At 43.7% G+C, this 23,740-nt stretch overlaps 1 protein-coding gene across 2 annotated transcripts; it reads right to left on the bottom strand.

The window, feature by feature from the left end:
• pkn2a (protein kinase N2a) lies at positions 1-22,187 on the bottom strand. 2 transcript variants are annotated; one of them, XM_076745198.1, is made up of 23 exons: positions 21,900-22,187; positions 15,408-15,572; positions 14,958-15,093; positions 10,716-10,870; positions 7,946-8,075; positions 7,663-7,808; positions 7,215-7,428; positions 6,721-6,906; positions 6,451-6,560; positions 6,152-6,295; positions 5,859-5,934; positions 5,433-5,589; positions 5,219-5,345; positions 4,378-4,514; positions 3,998-4,073; positions 3,731-3,822; positions 3,448-3,624; positions 3,226-3,288; positions 3,070-3,146; positions 2,805-2,947; positions 2,574-2,681; positions 2,338-2,418; positions 1-2,035 (listed from the first exon to the last, which is right to left on the bottom strand). In XM_076745198.1, the coding sequence occupies exons 1-23, from the start codon at positions 21,918-21,920 to the stop codon at positions 1,832-1,834; spliced, it is 2,925 nt and encodes a 974-aa protein (XP_076601313.1). In that variant the 5' UTR covers positions 21,921-22,187; the 3' UTR covers positions 1-1,831. The 2 variants fall into 2 exon arrangements, with proteins under 2 accessions (XP_076601313.1, XP_076601312.1); XM_076745197.1 differs by lacking the exon at positions 21,900-22,187 and adding an exon at positions 17,094-17,363.
• Positions 22,188-23,740: the final 1,553 nt, after the last annotated feature.

The following is a 23,740-nucleotide window of genomic DNA, read 5'->3' as shown; positions in this document are numbered from 1 at the left end:
TTACAAATGTTTAATTTGTGCATTCATGATGGGCAACAAACGACTGCAGAAATGCCTTTTTTTTTTTTCTTTACACCAGGCTGAACAGCGACAGTTGTGTGAGTGTTGGTGTACCATCCATAAAGTTTTCGCCTGTCCTGGCAACGACATGCACAAGCAAAGGATATAAAAAAAACAAAACTGTACAATCTATTTTCATCATTAAGAAACGTAGATAGTTAAAAACTATTGATAAAATTAGTGCTTTCAGCTTAATTGTGTACATACAGTATGTATATATAATATACCCTGCCCTCCCCTGTAGTGATTCATAGACAGGCCTCCAACGTTTGAGTCGGTTTATAAACCACATAAACATGCAAACTGACAGAACGTCATCAGCTGGTTGCACTGAAACGTTCAACTGATCACAGAACAGTGTGGGAAGCATTTTAATGGCATTTTGACAGACCTAAAATAACTGAGTTTAGTATGTTCCCCACAAACAGCTCAGCACTGGAGGTCTGCACTACACACTATCGCTTCATCTGTCATCGGGCGCACTGTCAGTTCATCAATCTTTGTTTTTTTTTGTTTTTTTTGAAACCTTTAGGAATTGCTTGCTGCTTTGACGGGGACAAGATGAGTTTGGTTTTGGTAGCTTTAACTGTGCGACTCATTTTAGTGTTTTCACTGAGGTAAGAAGAAAAACGCTGTCAGGTCCACCACAACCAGCTGTTCACTGAGAAATACACCCCCCCCCCCCGAAATCCAGCTGAACTCAGCTCTGAAGAAATAATTTAATGTCATGGTTTGATTCAATTGCTCTAAAAGATATGGCAGCACCAAGCAGCTCTTAGAGCCTCAGAACTGAGTTCAGCTGAACCTCAACCTGCTGAGCCACTAGAGGGCATCAGACTGAAAAAAATCTGAAATATTTTGCATCATTTCCTCTGGCCAAAAGGCATTTTTAAGCACTCATTTCCAAATAAAACTAAGTGAAAGTCATTCATTTAACAGCTTAAGCAGCCTGTAACACGGCATGCACTGCTGTTTAGTATTTGAGGGTTGCTGAACTTTCAGGTGAGCACAGTGAGGATGAAACGCAGGTTGTGGACAAAAACTGGGCCCCTAAATGAAAAGAAATGTAGTGTGAAGACTCTTACTTTGATTTCAAGTCAAGAAGCAGCAGTAGTAGTCAAGATGTTTGTTGTCGCTGACCGTTCAGTGATTAATGCTTTTCAAATGCACCGAACACCAGTTTCAGACGTGATGGTGGCAGAAATGTCGAACTTTACAGTGAGATAAAAATGTCCTTAAGCTATGGCGAGGGCTTTGCAATTAAAGACACGCAACAATAAAATACGACTGAATATAATCTGTACACATCAAAAAGATGAAGACAGTGACACTGAATAACGTGATTGTGATGTTGCCGTCTTCTCAGAGTTCATTTGAAAAACATTCTCAGTGGTCAGACAATGGACATGGCGACGACGTGCAGGAGGACGAAGCATCCCTCCTCCTTCGCTCTCCAACAACAGAGTTTCATTTTGTTTTCTTTTTCCTTAAAAAAAGAAAAAAAGTTCTTCATGTTGATTAAAAAAAAATAGGTGGGGAGTCCTCAGGAGTTTCTTCTCAATGGCACAGAGCGTCTGCCCGGAGGCTCGGGGAGCCCCGTTCCCTGCTCCTCCTCAACATGTTGGCCAAGGAAGAAAAGTTTTAAAATGATGTGAGCTACAGTCATTGCTGTGTTGGTTGGTTCACAGTGTGTGTGTGTGTGTGTGTGTGTGTGTGTGTGTGTGCGTGCGTGTGCATGTGTGTGTGTGTGTGTGACGGGGGTCCGGTGAAGCTAACACCAGTCAGCGATGTAATCAAAGTCAGAGAACATGTTCTGCTCGTCGGAGTTCAGCGCTCGGGGTTCCCTGGGCGGGGTTAAGATCGGAGCCTCTGAGGTAAATTCATCATCGAAGTTGCTGACGTCGTTGGAGCCCTGAATGGTCGGCACGAACGGCGGCTTCACCTTTTTGGCCAACAGTCCGTTCCAGTCCATGTTCTGCCAGGAAACAGGCAGAGGGGGTCAAAGTAGTGTTCATTTTCTTAAAGGTACAGTTCCATATTTTGGGAAATGAGCTTATTTGCGTTAGAGTCAGAGGAGAAGACTGACACCATTCACAAATCTGTCCTTAAAATATGATCCAGCATCCTGCTAACTTAGCTTAGCATAAAGACAGGAAACAGCTAGCATGGCTCAGTCAACAAAACAAATACACAAATGAAGAAATGAAAAGGAAACAAAAAAAAAATCCACCTTCCATCTCTGAAGCTCACTGATTAAAATGTCAATTTGTTCCTTACCCTGAAGAATAGATGTTTCTTAACCTCCTCTGCATCCCTTTCTCCTGCTCCCAGCCGTCGTTCTGGACTCCTCCTCAAAAGCTGTGCACAAGGAGAAGCATAAAACATGAAACACACACACCTGGACACACACTTTCCATTTACTGGACAGAATGCTCTCATTGGTTTCTCAGTTGTTGTTCTGAATCTGTTCTGCTTTTCCGACCGATCCCTTTGCTCTCGGTCCATCTACACACCCTCCTCATGATGGAGATGGCCTCGGTGGAGAGGAACCGTGGGTAGCGGACTTCATCGTTGACGATGCTGTCAAACACCTCTTCCTCATCGTCACCTGGGAAGGGTGACTGAAAAGAGACGAGCCAAGATGGAAAAAGATGAATAAAAGGACAAAAGCTGCTGAACATGAATCACTATGATCAGCATGAATCAAAAGCCAACAACCACATCTTGAGGGAACATGCACTAACCTCCCCGACCAGCATCTCAAAGATAAGGACGCCCAGGCCCCACCAGTCCACAGCGCGCGTGTACGACGTCTCAGTCAAAACCTCAGGGGCCAAAAACTCTGGTGTGCCACAAAATGTGCTGGTGCGGTCCCTGAAACCCATTCCTGCAAGCAACACAGACGCTGTTCAATGAAGCACCAGCCTCACCCCCAAACAATGTGCTGTCTGTCTTTTACTCCAGGTTTGAATATTCCTGTTTCACCTTGAGAAATGAAGCCATTTTTACCTTCTTTGCAAAGCCCAAAGTCAGCAATCTTTACATATCCCTCAGTATCCAGGAGCAGGTTATCCAGCTTCAAATCTCTGCAGGTTCAAAAAGAAAAATCAGACAAAAAGCCCTTTGAAAGCTCCTGTATGACTTAACATTACTCCGGCTGCTTACCTGTACACAATCTTATGGTCATGTAGGAACTGTAATCCCAATACGACGCAGGCTGCATAAAATCTGCAAAAGGTACAAAACATCCAGTAGATTAGATCAGCACACACACCGAGGATGTAAAAGCCAGTTCTTTCAAAATCCCCAACAACAGTGGCTTTACATGCCCCTGCAAATAGCAATGCCAGTCAATCACTGGCAGGAGTCAAAGCTGCGGTCACTCACACGGCCCTGGGCTCAGAGAAAACATCAGCATGGATGTGCATCATCAGATCGCCTCCCGCCGCGTACTCCATGACAAAACAAACGTGCTCCTGCGTCTGGAAGCACGCGAACAGGTTGACCAGGAACGGGTGGCGGACGCTGTTGACCGTTTCGAAAATCCTCTTCTCGCACATCAGACTGGCAAAGAGCGGAGGAGACGGAGTGAGTTCCAACTAACTGAAAGCTGGATGCATATCAACACCCGACCGCTCCTCAGAGAAAAATATAAACTCGAGACGTTTACCTGTCCACCTCATCTCGAGCCACAATGTCTCCTTTCTTCAGAGCCTTGATAGCAAACATCTCCCCCGTGCTTTTATATTCTGCTAACAACACCTGAGGAGGGGAAGCAGAGGAGAAAACACATTTCAGCTTTCCGCCTGCTTTGTTCTGTTGGCACTACAACTGGAACAATTAGTTAGAGTTAAGAGAATTAACTGGCGACTGTGTAATATACTGATCAACTAATTTACAGATGCAGCCGTGTGCCAGGTGATCAAATGAAACACACCTTTCCAAAGTGACCACGTCCCAGGACAGCCACACATTTGAAGTCTTGGAGACTGAAGTGGAACTGCTCTTCTTCCCTGGAAGAGGATCAGTGTTTACACCAGCATCCATTATGAGTTAAATATAGAGAGAGCTGCATGAAGCCTGCAGCTTGAACACAGAGGCAGCCTGCAGCAGACCACGGGACAGTTCACCTCACAGGCGTGAGGATTCAAAGGCAGGGGGCAGTGTTTCCCCCCTGTTTCTATTTCACCTCCACTGAGTACTTGCATGTCAGGACACTACAAGTGAACAGACCTTGAAAGGTGTCAAGAACCGGAAACACAAAAACATCAGCGGTGGCAGGATGCCACAAAGAAGAAAAGCCCACGGCTCTCCTACCTTATCTCCGTGTCTTTCTGGATGGCGGTGAGCTCCAGGTCCGGATGCTGGATCTCCTGCTCCGCCACTCTGTCCAGGTCTGGCTTCACCGCTATGCTGTTTCTCTTGTTCAAGAAGTCGAACGAGGCGAGTGCATCCTGCACAGAGGGAACACGGAGCTATTTTTAGCCCTTTTTTTTTGTTACTGGAGACGTACTGTTACATCTGTTGTGTTGTAAAATATTCGCAAATCTGCGTTAGCCTTTGATCATCGCAGCATAATAAGACTTACATGACTGTATTCATCTGCAGGGACACATTCATAACGGTGAATTTATGTATTTTTTTAATAAATCAACTGTATACAAAAATACATAATTTAGTCAAACAAATCTTGTGCTTATTACTCGACTGGGCTCTTCTTTGTTTACGTACAGGCCCGCGGACGACCACAGGTGACAAACACAGTGAGCTGAACATCAGTTAATTCATTGGGAAGGTCTTGTTTGAAGTTTTGTTTTGTAATAGCATGGCTGACAGATTTTCTTTAGTGGTAATGAACGTCTGACTTCATTTGGGGATTGATGCTGCCGATTATGAATGTTCTGTGTTTGACGTGCTCTCTGTATGTTTTCTGTTTTTTTATTCGCCTTTTAGAAGCTTTTATCTGATCTTTCAAATGCTCTGCACAGGCTTTTCTCGTCTGACTGGCTGCATTCTTTAGACATTTACAGGAATGGTATCTTGTTTCAAACTGAAAGGAGATCTTAATGAAGGACTCACAAATCACGTTTTCCATCTGTGATCACATCAGCTCATTGCTGCCTTAACAACAATACCAATGATTCCTAGAACACCATACCTGTACTTCCTCCTTGTTGGGCATCTTATCCTGCACCAGAGGTTCTCGGACATTGTCGGGTGCTGGGTAGTGTTTGGGTCCCGGGGTGGGCTCTTTGTCGAAGTCCAGCTTGGTGACCAGTGGGTCGCTGCATATGGGCAGAGGTACATGACCGTGTATAATTACATCTGCATATCCTGAGTCCATGTATGTGTGAGCCTGTGTGTCTGAGTACCTGCTGGGTGTGGGTGAACCGGGAAGGCTGCTGGGTCCAGTCTCGGCCGCCTGCGGGCTGAAGGAGTTGGTGCTGACGGTCGGTATGGCTCTTCTCACCAGGCGGCCCCAGGTGGCAATGTTGATGTTCATCTGAGGGGCTCGCAGGAAGGTTTTACCTGAGAGACAGAAGAGGAGAGGATGAAGAGCAAAGGGGCGGTGATGTTCGTCGAGGACAGGGAGAATCAACAGGAGGAGAAAAACAGGGAATACATGTAAATATTACAAAATGATCTCATTTTCTTTACTGAGCAAGTAACATGAGTATTGTATTCATTGAATCCACAATATTAACATTAGATCCACCATCCAAGCCTCTTCTGACAAATGTGTGTCTCTGTGATCACAGTAACACGCCTTGAAAAAGAGTGAGGTCATGCTGACTCACCTTGCTGCTTTGAGAAAATCTTCTTTTGTCTTTGCAGCTTTGGTCTTCTCTCAATGACAGGATTGAAAAATGTTACCTGAGCAAGAGAAAAGAAAAATTAGACAACAAAGAAAACGGCTGCTTCAGCTAAAACAGATCTAAGTGAACGTGTTCACATTTCACACTTTTTATTCTCATTTTTTAAATTCCTGTCCGTTACAGCTCCCAGGAGCTGCTTCAATGTGGCCTGACCAATGACTGTATGTGTGTGTGTGTATGTGTGTGTGTGTGTGTGTGTGTGTGTGTGTGTGTACCTCAGCAAACAACATCCCCTGTGGCTCCAGGTACAGACACATCCCATGACGCTGGTTGTCCAGGAAGTCCTCCAGCCGCAGGAACTTGACAGCGCAGAGCGAACGCCAGTCACGCCAGTACACTGAGATCTCCAGCTCACGAGACTGCAGGACGGACACACACGCACAAACACACACGCGCGCACACAACAAACAGATGTGAAACACACCAACCGTGTTGTCCAAACAAAACACAAGTCAACAGCATAGATGTAGGTCAAGGGCAGAAGTGTGTGTGTGTGTGTGTGTGTGTGTGTTACCCGGTCCAGCTCCAATGTAAACTTCTGGTCCCAGGCCTGGTTGCTGACCGATCTCCAGCTGGTCTGGCCGACCACCGTGTTGTCCAGCTTCAACACTGCGCTGATCTCATCTGAAGACACAGAGACACGTTCACTGTTACAGCGCTGATGATCCAAACAATGTGCTGATTGTGACTAGAATTCAGTCAATATTACAGACAAGGTCATTTTTTTGGACAATCCTCCAGGTGCATCATGGTCAGAGTCTACATCGAGGTCGGGTCTACTTACTGGAGAGCTCCTCGCTCTTTGTCAGGTTCCGCGAGCTCACACCGCGGTTTCGGTTCGCTCGGCTAATGAAGGATGAGCGCGTCTCGCTGGGGCTCCAGCCGGGCAGCGGGACTGATGCGGCTTTGGAACGACCTGGGACATTTTCCAGAAGGTCCTGACAGCCCATGAGCCTGACATCTAATGTGCCTGGAAGTGAGACGACGAGTGAGACGAAGCGATACATATCAATATATCACATGATGTGTCAGTGTGTGTCTCACTGCTCTGCAGGCATCACGTCACACATGTGGAAGTTGAATATTGGACCACAGTCATGCTCACATGACAGCCTCTTAAAACCAGGTTTTCAATTACAGACTTTCCACCATTTAGCAGCTGCACAGTGAATCTCAAACATTCAACTGAAGCAAGACTATACTAATAACTGAAGACGATATCATCTCAAATAATCAATGTGCTACCAATAACCATCAGTGCATCTGTTGTCCAATCACCTGTGAGTGCGGCGGGCTTAGTCACGGTGCTGTACTGGTTCTGTGTGGAGATGATGCTGGATCTGGGACTGAGGGCTGGTGAGGAGAGCAGTGACAGCTCTTCCACGATGCTGTTGCTACGAGGGTGGTTCTTAGGCAACTCGTTGAGGCGTTGCTCCAAGGAATATCGCAGGAGGTCGAGCTTTTGGCTGGACTCGTTAAAACGAGCCTGAGCCTGGAGAGAGAGGGGAAGGAAGGAAGCACGGGGGAAGCAGAGCAGGGTGGGAGGAAAGGAAATAAGTCGAAGTGGAAAAGGATGGAAAGAGAGAGAAACATCAATTACATGGTCCATTTTACTTAAGCAGAGCACAGCAGCAGTGCAGAGGTCAGTTTCATTTAAAGCCTGAACCTGCATCAGGTCTAAAGTGACGACAATCTGGTTCCATAACGCACACACACAAACATCTACCTCTGAGTGGGCTTTTTTTTCTGTGACTTTTCCAGAGCCCAGGAGCTTCATGACGTTCTTGGCTCCTTCGGCCACAGCGGACTCTATCTTGGCGTGGTGACACAGCTCCTCCACCCGCAGGTCCAACGGGCTGATGATGGGCTTGTCTGGAGGACAAGGAAGGACACGATTCTTCAGTTTATACGGGATTGTTTGGAAGACCTTGTGTGCAATGATTGAGGCATTTTCTCCTCAAAAGTCACGCTCTATTTGAAATTAGATCACAGTGTCAGTGAAGGCTCACCCATCACGTCATTATTCTCGAAGCTCAGCTCGCTGGTCTGGCTGGCCTTGAGGATCTGCATCCTGATGAACTCGATCTTCGTCTTGCTGTCCTGAAGCATCTGCTGGGCAGTCGCTAGCAACTTACGATCCTAGGAACAAAATCAGACATGAAATATTCACCAAATATTGCTTCATCAACACATGTTGATATAAACAGAACTTCATAACTGAATCAAAGTTACAATAACTGGACTTTACAGGTGACTAACTACACACCATCCTTTGACACTTTGTTGTTGTGACATGTAACACAACAGCCAAGATGTCAGTTCATGCCCTTAACTGGAGCTAAAGAATGAGTGACCACATGGAAAATCTTATTCATCACAAGCGAAGGTGGAATCTTGTGTGTTGTAACTGCTGAACCTCTAATACGTGCAAATACACACACACACACGCACACACAGTGGAGTAAGCAAACTCCACCCAGAATTCCACTCAAGTTTAAATCCTGGTTGTTGATGGCGCCGTGCACAGGAAAGACCTCTGTCCAGCAGGCATTTCCTCTCTGACATCAGGACAGGACTATTTCCAACTGGAAGGTGCCTCTGTGTGTCTCTCCGTCTGACCTTGGGAAGGTCGCTTACAAAACGCTGTGACCTCCCGTGGTCAGACAGACGGTGGGGGTCGTGTGGCAGTTTTCTTTTACTGTACTACAGTTACACAGCACTGCTCCACTGGCACTTTATAACTCATAACTTAATACCGATCTAGAACTCTTCGTTCTGTAATTTTAAAACTGGGCACATATCAGCAAACATTTCCATTAGACAACTTTGAGAACATGTGGGGAGTTCATATGGTGAGTTTGAAGGTTGGTTGAAAATTTAGGAAAAATTAAAATTACACCTGACATATCCATGAACCACATGATGAAGAACAGAAATATATCACTGGCACAGGAGAGATGATGCGGCTGAAATCCTACACTATACTAACGGTCTACTACAAAGCGGCTTCAATTACTACTGACAGACACGGGAGCCAAGCTGAGCATGAGCAGCTCTCAGTGCTCCAGCTGTTATTAGTCCTGGTGACTTACACACACCACCCAACTAAATTATAGTTTTTCTCTCTCTGGGCATTAGAGGAGCCACAAGGACCATAAGAGCTTTGTGAACAAACAGTGGTGCAACATGACACATCGTATGTGTCAGCGCCTTCTCATGTTTCCTCCTCCCCTACAGTGAAGCTGTAAAAGCCAACATGTACGAATCACTCTACCATCTGTACACTGGAAACTGGTTTTCATGCTGGGAATGAGCCTGCTCACTCCAGTTTTCAAGTGATTATGACCATGGTAGTTTCTAAAAAAGACTTGAGTAAAGTTTTGAAAATAAACAATCAGCACTGGTGATTATGAGTCTGGAAATCCTTTACAGCCTGTGGTACATAATACAAGCCTGTCCTGTGGTCTCTGGCTTTGTCCTCAGTCGACAAGACATGCACCAAGATTAATTACCAAGACTTAAAAGAAAGCCAGCCTTAAAGTAAGTAAATAGGTGGGTCCCGATCTTGGTGCTTCTAAGGGTACTGACAGAGTTACACCTATTCACATTCAACAACTTCAATATTTTCAGGTAATTAATTAGTTAGCTACATAAAAGTTGTTGCTGGAGATAAATGGCCTTTTTCACCATCTTGGCTGACATTAGCCTAGCATTTCTTCTAGTGTTAGCCAATGCTCAGCCACTGAGTGCGTCTGAACTCGCTGAAACAGTGAATGAGATTAATATGCTGGAAACCTTAGTATGAAACCAACAGTACTTATATTAACGACTATTTATGTGGAAATAAACAGTACACAAGCACTGCAGCAGTGATGACGACAAACACAGCATAATCACATGCACTTCCTTTAAGACACACTACAGTGTTCTCGTGCTATGTCCTGGTGAAGGGACAGGGAAGAGGTTTTATTTTGTGTGGTGTATAAAATGTTCTACATAAATAACAATGTTTATATTGAGGAGTTTGGGTTAAGTTTTTACAACTGAAATTACATTTTTGTTACTACAGAAAGAATAAAGTACCAAAAAAGGTACGGTTGGGTACTGGTACCAAATTCCAGGTGCCAGTATAAATGTGAACAGCATCCAACTCTATGAAAAAGTAAGATTTGCAGTGGTGAAGACAGAAAGACTTCCAATAACAGTGGAAAATTAGGGAAATTCAAGTTGAAGTTCATGGATCGTGTGTCAGGTAATCCCAGCTTAACAGAATCAGAATGCAAAAGTGAATAAAGCCTGATTTGGTGTTATGGTGACTTCTGTTACTTCTGTTGATCATTTTTCCTGTATTAGGCCCAAAAAACTTTTCAAATCAAACAAGGGGAAAAAAAATCTCTGTGGAAATCTTTGTGTGTATACAACTATGGCAAGAGATTCAAAGCTGGATCAGAAGGTTGATTTGTAAACTGTGACGGTAAACTGACGAATGATTGTAATTTTTCTGCTCATCTTCATTTTCTCTTCCAAATAAGTTTGGCTGGCATGAGGGTTTGTTTAAAACCTTCATGATTGCCTGACTGATCTAGTTTCTTCCCCAGTTTGGTTTCGTTTTGGTGATGCTAGGTGAGAACAGAAGTAAGACCCAGCAGGCATGAAACTGGAATTATCCTTTAAATACAGCACAACTGATATGTGTGACTTTACGCGTTTGGCAGCCTGACAAGAACCAGCTTAAACCTGAATGTCAGGTGTACGCCCCCGCTTCCCTCTGAATCCTACCTTGGAGGGCCCGTTGGAGTACATGAGAATCATGTTTTCAGCACCCTGTTTGACCTTGAGCTCGATGTCATTCTGTCTTTTCAGGGCGGCCAGGCGGCTGCTGCTGGTGCACATTCTTGCCTCACTGTTGGGGGTATCTGGGGTCAAAGGGCATTCTGGGTAAAGACAAAAGAAAAGTACAAGTTACCACCTTCTGGCCCTTTGGAAACTACCACAGATATATGACATTGTGGTACTGGAGTTTGCCACAAACATACACCAACTGTAAATAGTAATGCAGCATGCATGTGTTGTTTTTTTGCTACAGCAGAATGACCTATAACTTTGCTTCCAAAACACATCAGTTTGCAACAGTAGATGCATAATGTACCCAGAAAAGGCTGCTGTTTATAGTTTGATGAGGTTTTGTTAGCACAAGACTACAACTGGCTCACTCTCTCAACACAGAGAACAGAAAGGTAGAATTGAAGATCAATAAATTTTGTCAGAGTGAGACTTCATATTGCATCCGATGTCTCCTTTACACAGCTTTTGGGCTCCATCATGCAGACCCAGAAAACAGAATAATTTGATTGCAGCACATCAAAAGTTGAACCCACAACGCACAAATATCCACCCTGACTTGAGTCTGATTTGGTATGATGCTTTGATATTCAGGAAGCACAAAGCACAAATCACATTGGCTCACAGTCTTTTCAAACTTCAACAGCAGAGGCAAACCCTGCGGCCATCTCTATTCTGAGCAACTGCAGAAAAAAAAAAACAAAAAAAACAAAAAAACAAACAAGCGTGAACTTGCAGACAGCTACTTCAACTGCAGAGACAATGTGTATGCAAATGTGTGTAAACACTAATAACAATGATATATCCACAAAATCCTTATTATTATTATCATTTTATCATTGTTTTCTGGCCCTACAAGCAGCTGAGACAACACAGTGCTACTGGGCCTATAATGTTTAGGCTTTTAACGCATATGCACACACACGCAAAGTAAAAATGAAAATAAGCATTTTCTATCCTGAGCTGGACCACAGTTCTGGGTGATGAGCTCACTGTTTGTTGTGTTTTTTTTGTCATGTCTGGACTCGAAAGGTGCAGTGAAAACCCCTCCCCACACTGATTATTGCAGCAAAGCAAAAAACATTCTCTCGCTCTCACACTCACACACACACACACACACACACACACACACACACACACACACACACACACACACACACACACAGGTGAGGTGGGCAAAAAAACCTGCCTGACTTCTCCTGACCTGACTTGCAAGTTTAGTTAGAGTCTCTGGTGTCATTCAAGGAACTCCTCTAAGAAAGATCCCTGCGAGTACACTCAGAAAGAAGCACCGCATCCGACACACAAACAGTAGCTCAGTAAGTATAGTACTGAAAGTTTTTTAGCTCAATTGCCTTTTTTTCATTTTAAAGGCCCATGACGAAAAAGGTCACGACATGCTCCAAGATGTAAAAAACAAAAAAGGTGTCTCAAAGTGAGCTCGACTGGCATTACCTAAAATAACAGTGGTGAGGAAAATCAGTTATTCTGGAAGACGCTGCCAAACACAGATAACAATAACCAGCAGGCGGGTCTGTGATTCATTCACTCTGAGTGTTTCATCAAAACAGTGTCTAAAAATTCCTTTGAACACCTGCGGGATATAGGCAAAAAGGAAGCATGTGATTCTTTGAACTGAACGTCCAAATGATTCATCTAATGACCCTTAATAAGCTGAGAGAGCATCATCGCTGAGGTTTCTGTTAAGAGGCAGGAGGGGAGGATGTTAGCCTTCCTGGGGCAACCCTCTCATACACACACACACACACACACACACACACACACACACACACACACACAGTGAGAGAGGGAGGGGGAGACGGGAAAAACACAGTGGACACTTGTAGCTTCTCATCCAAACCACATGTCTGTAGAGAAGCCTGTGCAGCAAGGTGAGAATTTACGGGCTTGGGGCAAAACTGACATAAGCATTTGTGTAATCAATATTGCACAACAAGAGTCACAGTGATTAAATTAAGATCATGTTAAGTCAGTGTCATGACAACGTAGTTTGTGAAAATGACAAAGGCACACGTGCCAAAGTGTAGCGTCTGTCATCCAGTTTACATTTGGGGCTTTCCTCTCTGCGTGGGGAGTGCAGTTTGGTCAAGGTCGCATCAATTCAAGGACCCCCCCCCCCCCCTTCTGCTTCAGCCCACACTGGGCTGGAGGACAAGATACTGAGCTACTGAATAGCTGCAGGGCTGATGTCACTGCTGGACAGCTGACAAGGGGAACCCTCCCTCAGATTAGTCTAGAAGGCAGTGAGAAACATGCTAACAATACTCTCTAAACAATTACATCATGATTTGCAGAAGTGGCCCTAAAGCTGGCATGGGTGTTTGTCACAGATATGACACGATGAGCGGAAGGAAAGCAGGCTAGACATGTATTCAAGTCCCTTTAAGAATGAGATCATATGTGACAGAGGGACCTGACTGGTGACCCTGCAGCAGAGCTGCTGCTGCTGCTGCTGTTCCCAGACGGTGCCTGAGTGCAAGTCGGTCCATTTCTGGCCTCAGCTGAGTGCCGGAGAAAAACCAGAGCCCCCTCAACTTTCTCCTGGAACAAAAACACATTCTGGCTGCCCGTAGAGGCAGAGCAGCTCTACTAATTCAGGAAACAAGTGCTGCATCTTGCAGATTCAAGAGCTACAGCGTATTTCAACAAGTCGTCTCATGACAGTCGAGCTGAGCTGCCCTCAGTCCTCTCTCCATCATTTTGCGATGGCCAGCGACATTCCAACGCCATCGTGTCACTTAAAAAGAAAGCCCTCGTTCATCAGATAGAGAGTCACTGAGTCAGGCTAAATTTGTTCCCACTTAAGATAACCATTTACCAAGACAACCTCCCTTCCCTCCCCCAACGCACACACACACGCACACCCCTCCTCATCTACTTCCTAATGTCAACTGAACCGGGGGGATGTGATGGTAACAGGCAGACAAATACCATTCCTTCTCTTCCTGAATTCTCCCAGACACTCGCCACCAACAAATACGCCATCAGACAACCACGGTCACAAAACTATATTGAAGCCACTCCACTGTTGTGGTTAACTCACTCCAAATTCCACTGTAGTCAACAACCGCACAGGAGCAGGCTTTCAACAGCCACGGAGGGGAACAATCGACAGCTCATTGTAACCGTCGGAGGAATGTGGAATGCAACAATGTCAGCCTCTGGAGAGTGAGTCACCTCCAAACACTGAATGTGCTCTGTGTGTCCGAGTGTTCGGATAGGTGCTGCCCTGAGACAGCGCTGGCTGAATTATTTACATAGTGATAGTCCACATTTCCAAGAAAACCAGTGTATTTTGGAGAGAATGCTAAAGAGATAATGATGATATTTTATTTAAAAAGCATGAAGTCTTTTCAACATTTTAAGAAAGATTAATGTACTATTTTGTTTTGTACAATTTTAGAGTGAAAAAAGGAAACAGGAACAATGCAAAATGTTTGGCTGTCCCGAGAGATCTCAGCTTTTCAGCAAGGTCGTAGCCCTTAATTACCTTGTTAGGACCATGGCTTGTTCACAATCATGGTCAGGAAAGGCCAAGTGATGCAAATTTCAAAATTTTCCTCAAACCTTGTCCCAACAATAAACAGCCATAGGCTCCTCTAAGCAGCTGCCTAGCACTTAAAGATTAAAATAATTGATGCCTACAAGGAAGTCAGAGAAGACTGTAAGAGGACAGCAAAGCATTCTCAGAGCTCTGCTTCCTCAGTGTGTAATGTAATTAAAAAATGACAGCTTATGGCAGGAACAGTGGAGGTCAAGTTGAGGTCGAGAAGACCCAGCAAAGAGAACTGTTCGTAGGATTGCTAGAAGGGCATATCAAAGCTCCCATTTGACTGCAAAAGACCTTCCAGAAGATTTAGCAGACTGTGGCGTGGTGGTGAGAGCGACATCACAGTGCAAATATTGTCTTGCCTGTCTCAGCCGACTCATTTTGTTTGAAACGGCAATAAAAATGTGGTAAAAACATGTGACCCTACAATTCAACGCTTACATACAAAGAACATGGAGCCGATGTAAAAGCACACTCAGCCACAACGACGTCACACTTGTACGGACGTTGAGTTTAGCATAGCATTATCTCGTGTCAACATCTTCACTGCTTGGTTAATGTTTATTGAATTATCTGAAGCGACTTCTCGGGTGTGTTTCTGTTGTTACCTAGCAGTTCTTCCGGGTCTTTCACCACAATGTGGGCATTGAGCTCTTGCAGCTCCTGGTGAAGCTCCTCAACCTTCTTGTTAGACTTTTTCAGCATGTTGTCGACATAAGCCAGGCTCTTCTTGTCTGTGGTGACCTGAGGAGAGGAGAGAGAAGGAGATTTGACAAAAAGTATCTAATAATTCAGTAGTAATGGGGGGTACAGATGGAAAACCGGACAAATTTTGTCAAGTGTTTGTCAGCTTAGCCTTGACGACTACAAACTGGAGTGTGAAAGACAAATTATGCTGTTGCTTGCACTACAGGAAACGTAGAATGCAGTGTGTCTGAAGACTGATCCATACTAGGGACTAAAAGACCAAATATCTCAGAGTAACAGACCTAGATTACAGATGTGAATACTGACTAGTAATACTAAAAAGAACCTTTAGAGAGAGACTATGACTTTACCTTTCGCAGGTTCTCGGCGCCTTCTTTGATCTTCAGCTCCTTGCGGATCTCTCGGCGGATCTGCTCTTTGATCTCGTCCAGCTTCTGTTGGACCATGGTGTCGGACAGGTCCAGGTTGTGTCCTAAACCCAGTCGCTCCGCCACCAGCTGGCCCCTGGCATCCCCCTGAAGGAAGACAGCAGAGGAGGGAAAAAGAGGAGATAAGAGGAAGAAAGTAATTTATAGGAGGTCAGTGAGGGAGGAGTAGGAAGAGGAAAATGGGATAGCAGAGCGAGTGGAGGAGAGGACACCGAGAGGTCAGTGACTCCGTCAACAAATAGACCGTGCATTCCCTTTGAGCAGCGTTTAACCAACAGGACTTATCATTATCCACTGTCAGAACAAAAAGCCCTGCTCCAACTTGCAATGTTTCTTAATAGCTGAAGCTATTGCCTCACAAACGCATGCAATTTGTCATGAGTGCAGTTTATGACAGCAGCCAGGAAGCCATAAGGAGAGAGGAGGAGTTAAGAGTTTCATGGCAGCACTGACAAACTTTGTGTGAAGTCTGTGCCATCTGATCCCGAGCACCAGGTGATCAATAATAATTTGTATAATGTTCTACTTTGTAGATATTTTAAATGAATGCATCTGATGGTTTAATGACTTAAATGCACTTAAAATATCTTGTGACCAAACATGAGGTTCAGAGGTTCAACACTGGCTGCCCGGCCTCAGCATCCTGAGGTTACCACAGTGTCGTGATGTGTTTTGAACTTGAGCTGGTATGTGTGTGTGGTGTATTCACTGCAGCTGTCAGTCAACATTTACCTGCATCCTTAAAGCTGCCACCTTAACTAAAGAGGGATTAGAGGCCACTTCCTGAAAGGCTTCGGCTTTAAAGTTCATCATGAATAGAATAGCGTACTGGTGACGTTCCACTCGTTGATCACAGCATGATGTCTGTGACTATCTGAGTGACTGTGAATAATCAGTTTATTCCATTTCATTGTACAGATCGTCAGTGTGAAGTGCTGCGCTTTAAACACATTTTCAGATTTTAAATTTGAAGCTGGGTAGCATAAACTTGCATGTTACATGTTTCTAACAATGAAACAACATTTCATGTCAACCTATGAGTCATCATCGCTCACACAGGCCAAATTACAAACCCAAATATTAAGGCTTGCCATCACGTTGGTAAGGATAATTGCTCACCTATAGTACCTATACATACACATGGTCACACCTGTGGAAAATATTCTGTGCAAAGCACACTCACTTAAATCAAACTGTGTGTGTGACTGCAGACAATAGAACTAACTCAACACATAAAATGTCAAGGTGAACCAGAACCTGCCGCCCTATGAAAGCCACTGAAACCGTGCCTGAGTGTACGCGTGTGTAAATCAGCTTATTCCATTCATAAAACCAGGGTGTAACGAGCTGTGAAAAACAGCACATCACCACTCTGCGCCTGCTACGAGATCTCTGTCTTGTTGCATTCAAGCATCATGACTTAACTAATAAATTTTACTTTAAAAAGATAAACAGTCAAACCAAATACTTTGTAACATTAAGGCCTGATGCAATTAGCTTCAATTTAATGGGCAACTGCTAAAATTACAACTGCCTGAAGAGAGGGTTGTAAAAAGACGGATCAAGACAACAAGACACAACAAGGCTTTACTAATCTTTGTGTCTTACCATAACTTCATCGGTTTCAGCCACCTCCATCCCGAGATCAGTTGAACCTACCCGTCCACGCATGTTCTGCTGACCAGCTAAACTATCATTACATGAACTCCGCTGAAATTCTGTCGCTTACAAGGATGATATCCTCCACCACTGAGGTAAGGCTACACCGTAGCTGGCAGAAGCTCTGTCCAAAACCACACTCATTCACTTCTCTAGTATCCAACTTTCTCCAGCTCTTACTTGTTCTGTGCTTTCTTTCTCACACAGACCATTGACATCAACAGGGAAGATAAACCGTCTACACAGCGACAGCCAAATCCCTCTTAGCGTCTAACGCTGTGAGGTCAGAGCAGCCCAGAATGGGACCTAATCTCACTCCAGGGAGAGGACTGTGTCTAAAATTAACCCACGTTAAAAACACAACACTGGCAGTCCATTGTGGCCTTCCCCCTGGAAAGCAACTTGTGTGGTGTAGGACAAGCTCTGACACCTGAAAACTGTTAAGAGGGTTAAAACACAGTAAGAGTGGTGTTCAAGTGTCATTAGGAATGACCCTGCAAAGTTTTCATGGTAAGACGCAACAAAGCAAAGCACCATATAGGCTGTAATGTCCTTTATTCATGCTACACTTTCACAGAAAATATAGGGTTCCCACAATGTTGTATTTCAGAGATTGGCCACCTCATCTCAAACAAAGACTACATCCACCCTCTCTCCAAGAGGACAGGCCATATTTCACACAGCTGGAGCCATCATACAGTCCTGATTCCAAGAAAGTTTGGACACATGTAAAACTTAGACACAAACACAATGCAAACAGTTGCAGGCTTTAAAAAAAAAAAAAATAAAAAAAAATTCAAACCAACAACAGTTTTATAATATGTTCCTGAGCCCATGCACTAATACTCTTTTTACAATCACGTGTTCACAAAGTGCTGAACCTCACTCCATCCTCGCCTGTGAACGACTGAGCCTTTCCATGATGCTCCTTTCATGCCCAATCATGATACTATCATCTGTTACCAATGAACCTGTTTACCTGTGGGATGTTCCAAACAGGTGTTTTTGGAGCATTCCACAACTTTCCCAGTCTTCAGTTTCTCCTGTCTTAACTTGTTTGAAATGTGTGGCTGCATCAAATTGAGCATTTGCATGTATTTACAAAATCAATTAAGTTGAAGAGGTAAAACAGTAAATATATTGTGTTTGTGCTATTTTCAATTGAATATGTGTCACATAGGATTAGCAAATGATCACGTTCTGTTTTATTTCTGTTTTCCACAGCGTCCAAACTTTCTTGGAATCGGGGTTGTATTTAGTGGCTATTACTTAAGCTGTCATCTACTTAATTGATGAGACAAGCTGTGTCAGGATCTGGGTGCCTCAGCTAAACAGTTAACTAGACGAAAACCTGAAATTATCTACTCTACTGCTGACTGGTAGATTTATGCTGGGAAAATATACCACATTTGGTAAGATAATGGATTTTCATGGGCTCCTGTCCAGCCTGTGTGAGCCCCCCCCCCCATTTTCTAAAGGTGCTCACTTCCAAGGAAACTATAGTTTGCGCGTATCCTGGTACAGAGACTCCTTGATGACTCATGGGTAAAATGGAGGTCACAACTCTGCTGCTTGCGGCCTTCCAAAACTTGTTTGTACTGTAGCTCTGTTCGCCCAACATGGTATGAGGATAGCATGAGGACACCCAAAAGGCTATTTTACTGTGCAACAATGCAAGGAAATCCATGAAAGGCCGATCAGATAAGGTGGAAATAAATCAACTAGTAGACCCACAAGGTCTGTGTTTTCATTTGAGATCAAACAAACAATCTATATCCAAAGAAAGAGAGCGGCCGCTCATTTGCAAGATTGGTTTCACCTCTTGTTTCTCTGTAAGTGTAATACTTCCTAAACTTGCTCTTTTACCTGGATGGCCCTTATCATTTCTAGCTGTCTGAACGTACTGGCTTGTCAGGGGAATGCCGCCACGCCAAGAGTCAGGACTCATTAGCTTCAAAGACGAGTGAAGCAGGAATTGTAAGCAAATGTTTCCACTCAACCCACAAATTGTTTATGATTGATGGAAGGAACTTGTTCCTGTCAGTGTGCCTCTGGTAGCTGCTCTGGGAAACGCTCAAGGCTCACAGCAAATGAAAAGACTGTATCTAAAACCACTGGCTACATGTTTTGTTCAATATTACAAAAAATGAGAGCTACTCAATTTATTAGATGGATAAAATAAAGACTGCCAATCACTACAAAATAAAAACAATAACATTTCTATCTATAACTGACCTGCAGACTGCCATCTAGGACCTGTATTTAATAAAACATTTGACAATATTTTTACAAAGGTAGGGTGACTGTTATATCTACACATGTTGAACTTATTAAAGAGCTCTTCTACTGAGCTCTTCTAAGACATGAAAGGAAACTGTGAGGTAAAAGCAAACATTAGGTCTGAGCCTCAAGTATAAGCAGGTTAACTTGCTCTTAAAGCCTGAAAGCTCTAAGTCCAACAACAAGAGCTCCATTCAGACAATAGGACAATGGAAAAGTTGAGGGCACCATCCAGGCTCACACCAAGCCCTTGCCATTTCTGCGCGAGGCCTATCTCAGCCTACAACCTGACACCCGGCCGTCTTACCCCTGCAGCTGGCTGCAGAGTGTTGGCCACAGCCTGGCGCTCTGCTGCTACCAGAAATAGCAACACAGGCTAATAAGCACCAATCCTACAAATGCAGCCTTCACACAGGCCTTAGACATATTCCATGCCAAGTCAAACTGTTGGTTATGTCTTCCACTTCAGGGCAATAATGGTCATTTCTCAGGCAGACAGACAGTAGATTTTTTGTGTGTCCAGAAAACTGACGCTGCAGTGTCACAAAGGAGAACAAGCGATAAACTGCTCTGAAGCACCTGTTGCTCTGCTGAGTTCATCTGGTTACACTCCATATAAACCACCATGGTGACATATGTTAAAGTTTAGCTGGCTTGGTTTACCCTAGCTAAACACAAATGCATCTTTAAAAAGTGAAAGTGTGACTCTCAAGATAGTGTTTTTAGGTCCTCATAAAATATGCAGAATGCAGTAAAACCTCATTTAGGAATACAACATATGGCCGAACCTGTGTCATCTTAAACATGATCCCAACAGTCCAAATGTCTTAATTACACATATGTTTTGTTTTTAACTTCAAACAAGAGGCAAGTATTGCAGATTAATTAACACTAGAAATGCTAAGGTAGTGTTAGCCTATTCAGTGAATACTCTGTGCATTATATTAGAATTTAAGCAACATTTAAGTAATATTGTTTATTATCGCTGTTGTTATAAGTAATAGCATTAATAGAAAGTATACTTGTATTTCTGGTTAGTTCATTGTAAACTGTAACATCCTGATCCAGGGCTCCATCTGACTGGTCAAATGTCTGCATGCTGAGTGGGAATGGCACGTGTAAAATAAAATGATTTTCCTTATTCATCGCATCTTTTGGGATGTTTGTATTTGGCGTGTTCATTTAGCGATGATGATGAAATTACAATATGTCTGTCAGGTCCATTTAGGTCCTCGTACTCAACAGCTGGTCTAGCCTACACCTGTTTTGCCATCAACTTAAGGTTTTCAGACTCAGTTCAAAATGTGCCATCGAGTAGAAAATAGTGTTCGTCAGGCTGGGTCATCCATACATGGAAAGGATAAAGCATTTGAGAAAACACCTGTGTCAAGTGAAAAAACAAAACAAAAAAACAATGTTAACAGAGTATAATAAGATCAAACTGGTTAAGCAACAGGTCAACACCACCTGCTGCTTCAGTGATCAGTTTCAGTCTGCAGGGCCCCATAAGACACATTTAAACTAATACCTCTCACAGGTGTTAACTTAGCGTTAACCCCAGCACTGCCTGTGAAGATGAATGCGTGTGCGTGTGTGTGCGTGTGTGTGAGAGAGAGAGAGAGATCAGACTGGCTGGAACATCAACATGAAGCTAGTTTTTGAGGGTACTGATAAAGCCATGCTGGTTGCACTTGAAACGTGATTAGATCCAATTCTACATCAGATGTTCATCAATATGTCTGTCAGAAAAATGTATTTCGGGTTTGAAACCACATTAGTCAGCGAGTCAGGACTGTTCGTGGAGAATAATGAGACATGAGTGTAATGCTGCATTCAGGGACTTTTTGTTTTTGAGTACTTAAAACTAAATTTTCTGGCTGATGTTTCGTTGCTGCTAACAAGTTTGAAGTTCATCCGGTCCGTAACGAGTTTGAAACAACTTTACGTCAAGCAAACCAGTGAACACTTGCTCTTTACAAAAGACAGACACAGTTAGCACCTCACTCACGTTACTGATACGCATATTTAAACGGAAAAAATATAGAATTACCGCCATATAAAAACACGAAATACACTTTCACAGAGTAACGCAGGTTAACTTGATGTCAGGCTACAAACCTGTAACGTTAAGTCAACGTTTAACAGCGATTATTGTACTTAAACTACAGCAACACTAACGTTAAAACTTTTTACAACAACGGCCTGTGTGTTCGTTCACACGGCAGCTTCGGCACAAATGTGCCGGTTTGAAACTCGGATATTTCAGAAGTTACTTTGGATAATTGTTTCCCAGGCCTCAATCCATGGACAATTCCCAGACAACCCTTTGGCTTCAGGCAGAGGCCCCTCACTTAAATACAACACTATCGACTCACAGCGACTCAACTTTCATGAAATTAAACTGTTTGCTAACTTATAACTAAACCTCTGGAGCGAGTTTGCGCACTTTTCGCAACAGTTGACAACTTTTCCTACCTGCACGGAATCGGCGGCCATCTTGGTTTTCGCCTTTGAATCAAATCCTACGGGGAGAGAGGAGGGGAGGTGGGACTCCAAAAACAAGCCTTGTTTTAAGTTTCCCTCTCTGGCGACAAAAAGAAGCGATTATTTGGACCAAATCATCGGTCATCTCGGGTACACGGGGCTTCCCATGTCGTCTTCACACTTCATTTACGCGGTCACACCGTCCTGGAGGGGTCCTGGGGGGTGGAGTGGAGCTCATAAATAAGAAAGCTGGAGCATAAATCTGTCCCAGTGCAGTTGGAGAAAGAGGCGGTGGTAAAGTGGAAGAGTCCGCCCAGAGGAGCCCGGACACACGTGATCCAGAACTCCATCCAGGCTGGCCTCACCTCATGGCAGCAGCCTGAAGTCATCGAGGGGTAAACACAGGCATGGAAAAACATGGAGCCCAAGCAGGGTGCTGTGAATATATATTAAAATCTATAAGCCGACAGAGGAAATCCTTCTTAGATGCGTGCCATTTAATCAGTGGTGGAAGAAGCACGGAGATCTTTAGTAAAAGCAGCAATACCTCCATGAAAAGTACTCTATTACAAGTCCTGGATGAAAAGTAAAAGTACTACATCCTGACTGGCTCCAGCAGTGACAGATGGAGTAACACAAAAGCAGCAAAATACTCTATCACAAGAAAAACTTTGAATGCCTGAAGTGTAGTAGTAAGTATAATTCTTCCTATTTTAGATATCTCAAAGGTAAAAGTACCCAGAACGGGCCCCTTCAAAATGCTGTATATAAATTTATAAATATTGTTTGATTATTATTTTTGATGCTTTAATCTGTGGCCAGCAAAATTACATTTAAGGTATACTTAACTTCATCTGCTCACTGCTGGAGAGTTTATTCTATAAATGTGCATCACACATAACAGTCAGGTAAATGCAATGGGGTCTGCCTTTGAAATGCAGTTGGGGTAGAAGTATGAACAGAAATACTGTACTCAAAAAAAGTATAAGTGTCTCCAAATGGCACTTGAGTCAAGACTGCACCTTAGCAATGCAAACAAACGGTGCTATACACTAAATAAAAGGCACAGTTTACTTTTGAGTTGCTAAGCCAGAGAGATCATGAGGAGCTGCAATGAAGAAACCACACTGAACTCTTCTCCACTTGGGCCAGTGCATGACATGTCACACCTCAGTGAGAAGACTTACTGCTGCATTACATAACCCACAGGGACACAGTCATCACAAGCCATATGTCTCAGAGGCTGGGCACGCTCTGTGCTTATGGCGTAATGTCACAGATATTTATTGGTGTGGACAACAACACCGGCTCCTCATTCATAAACTGAGCATTGTCCACATAATAAAAATGGCAGAGGCCTTGTTGGGTAGACTTATGAATTATGTGCTCCTGTAGGGAAAGGTCTAGTCTTTGTGTCTGTCTCCACAGGGACCCTATCCAGAGGCTGACCAAGGACAGGTGCTTCAGGCAGGATGTGATGGTTTTGTCCTTCATATATGGATCAATATGGTTTAATGGGTTGTAAGTGGTTGGTGTATGAGGAAAAGAGTGGAGATGATATGGTGTAATGCTGTAGTAGCGGGTTTATCAATATCTATTATTATCTACCTTTATCAGAAATGTACATGTTTTTGTCTCTCCAGCTGTTCTACCAACCCTGTTCTGAATGAACATTATACTGATCTGGGGGCGTGTTATTACCCATAATAAACATGATGATTAATGCTCTGATGGGATGATTGCTACGTTTTATTGTGCAGGCAGGTGTTACAAATTGGCAAGGTTGTAAAAATCAGAGAAATCCTAACAGATTTTTTGGTGAAAATGTGTGG

This window comes from Chaetodon auriga, chromosome 12 (genome assembly GCF_051107435.1).
Source record: "Chaetodon auriga isolate fChaAug3 chromosome 12, fChaAug3.hap1, whole genome shotgun sequence".
Classification (NCBI taxonomy): domain Eukaryota; kingdom Metazoa; phylum Chordata; class Actinopteri; order Chaetodontiformes; family Chaetodontidae; genus Chaetodon; species Chaetodon auriga.
This window is presented reverse-complemented; position numbering and strand designations above follow the sequence as displayed.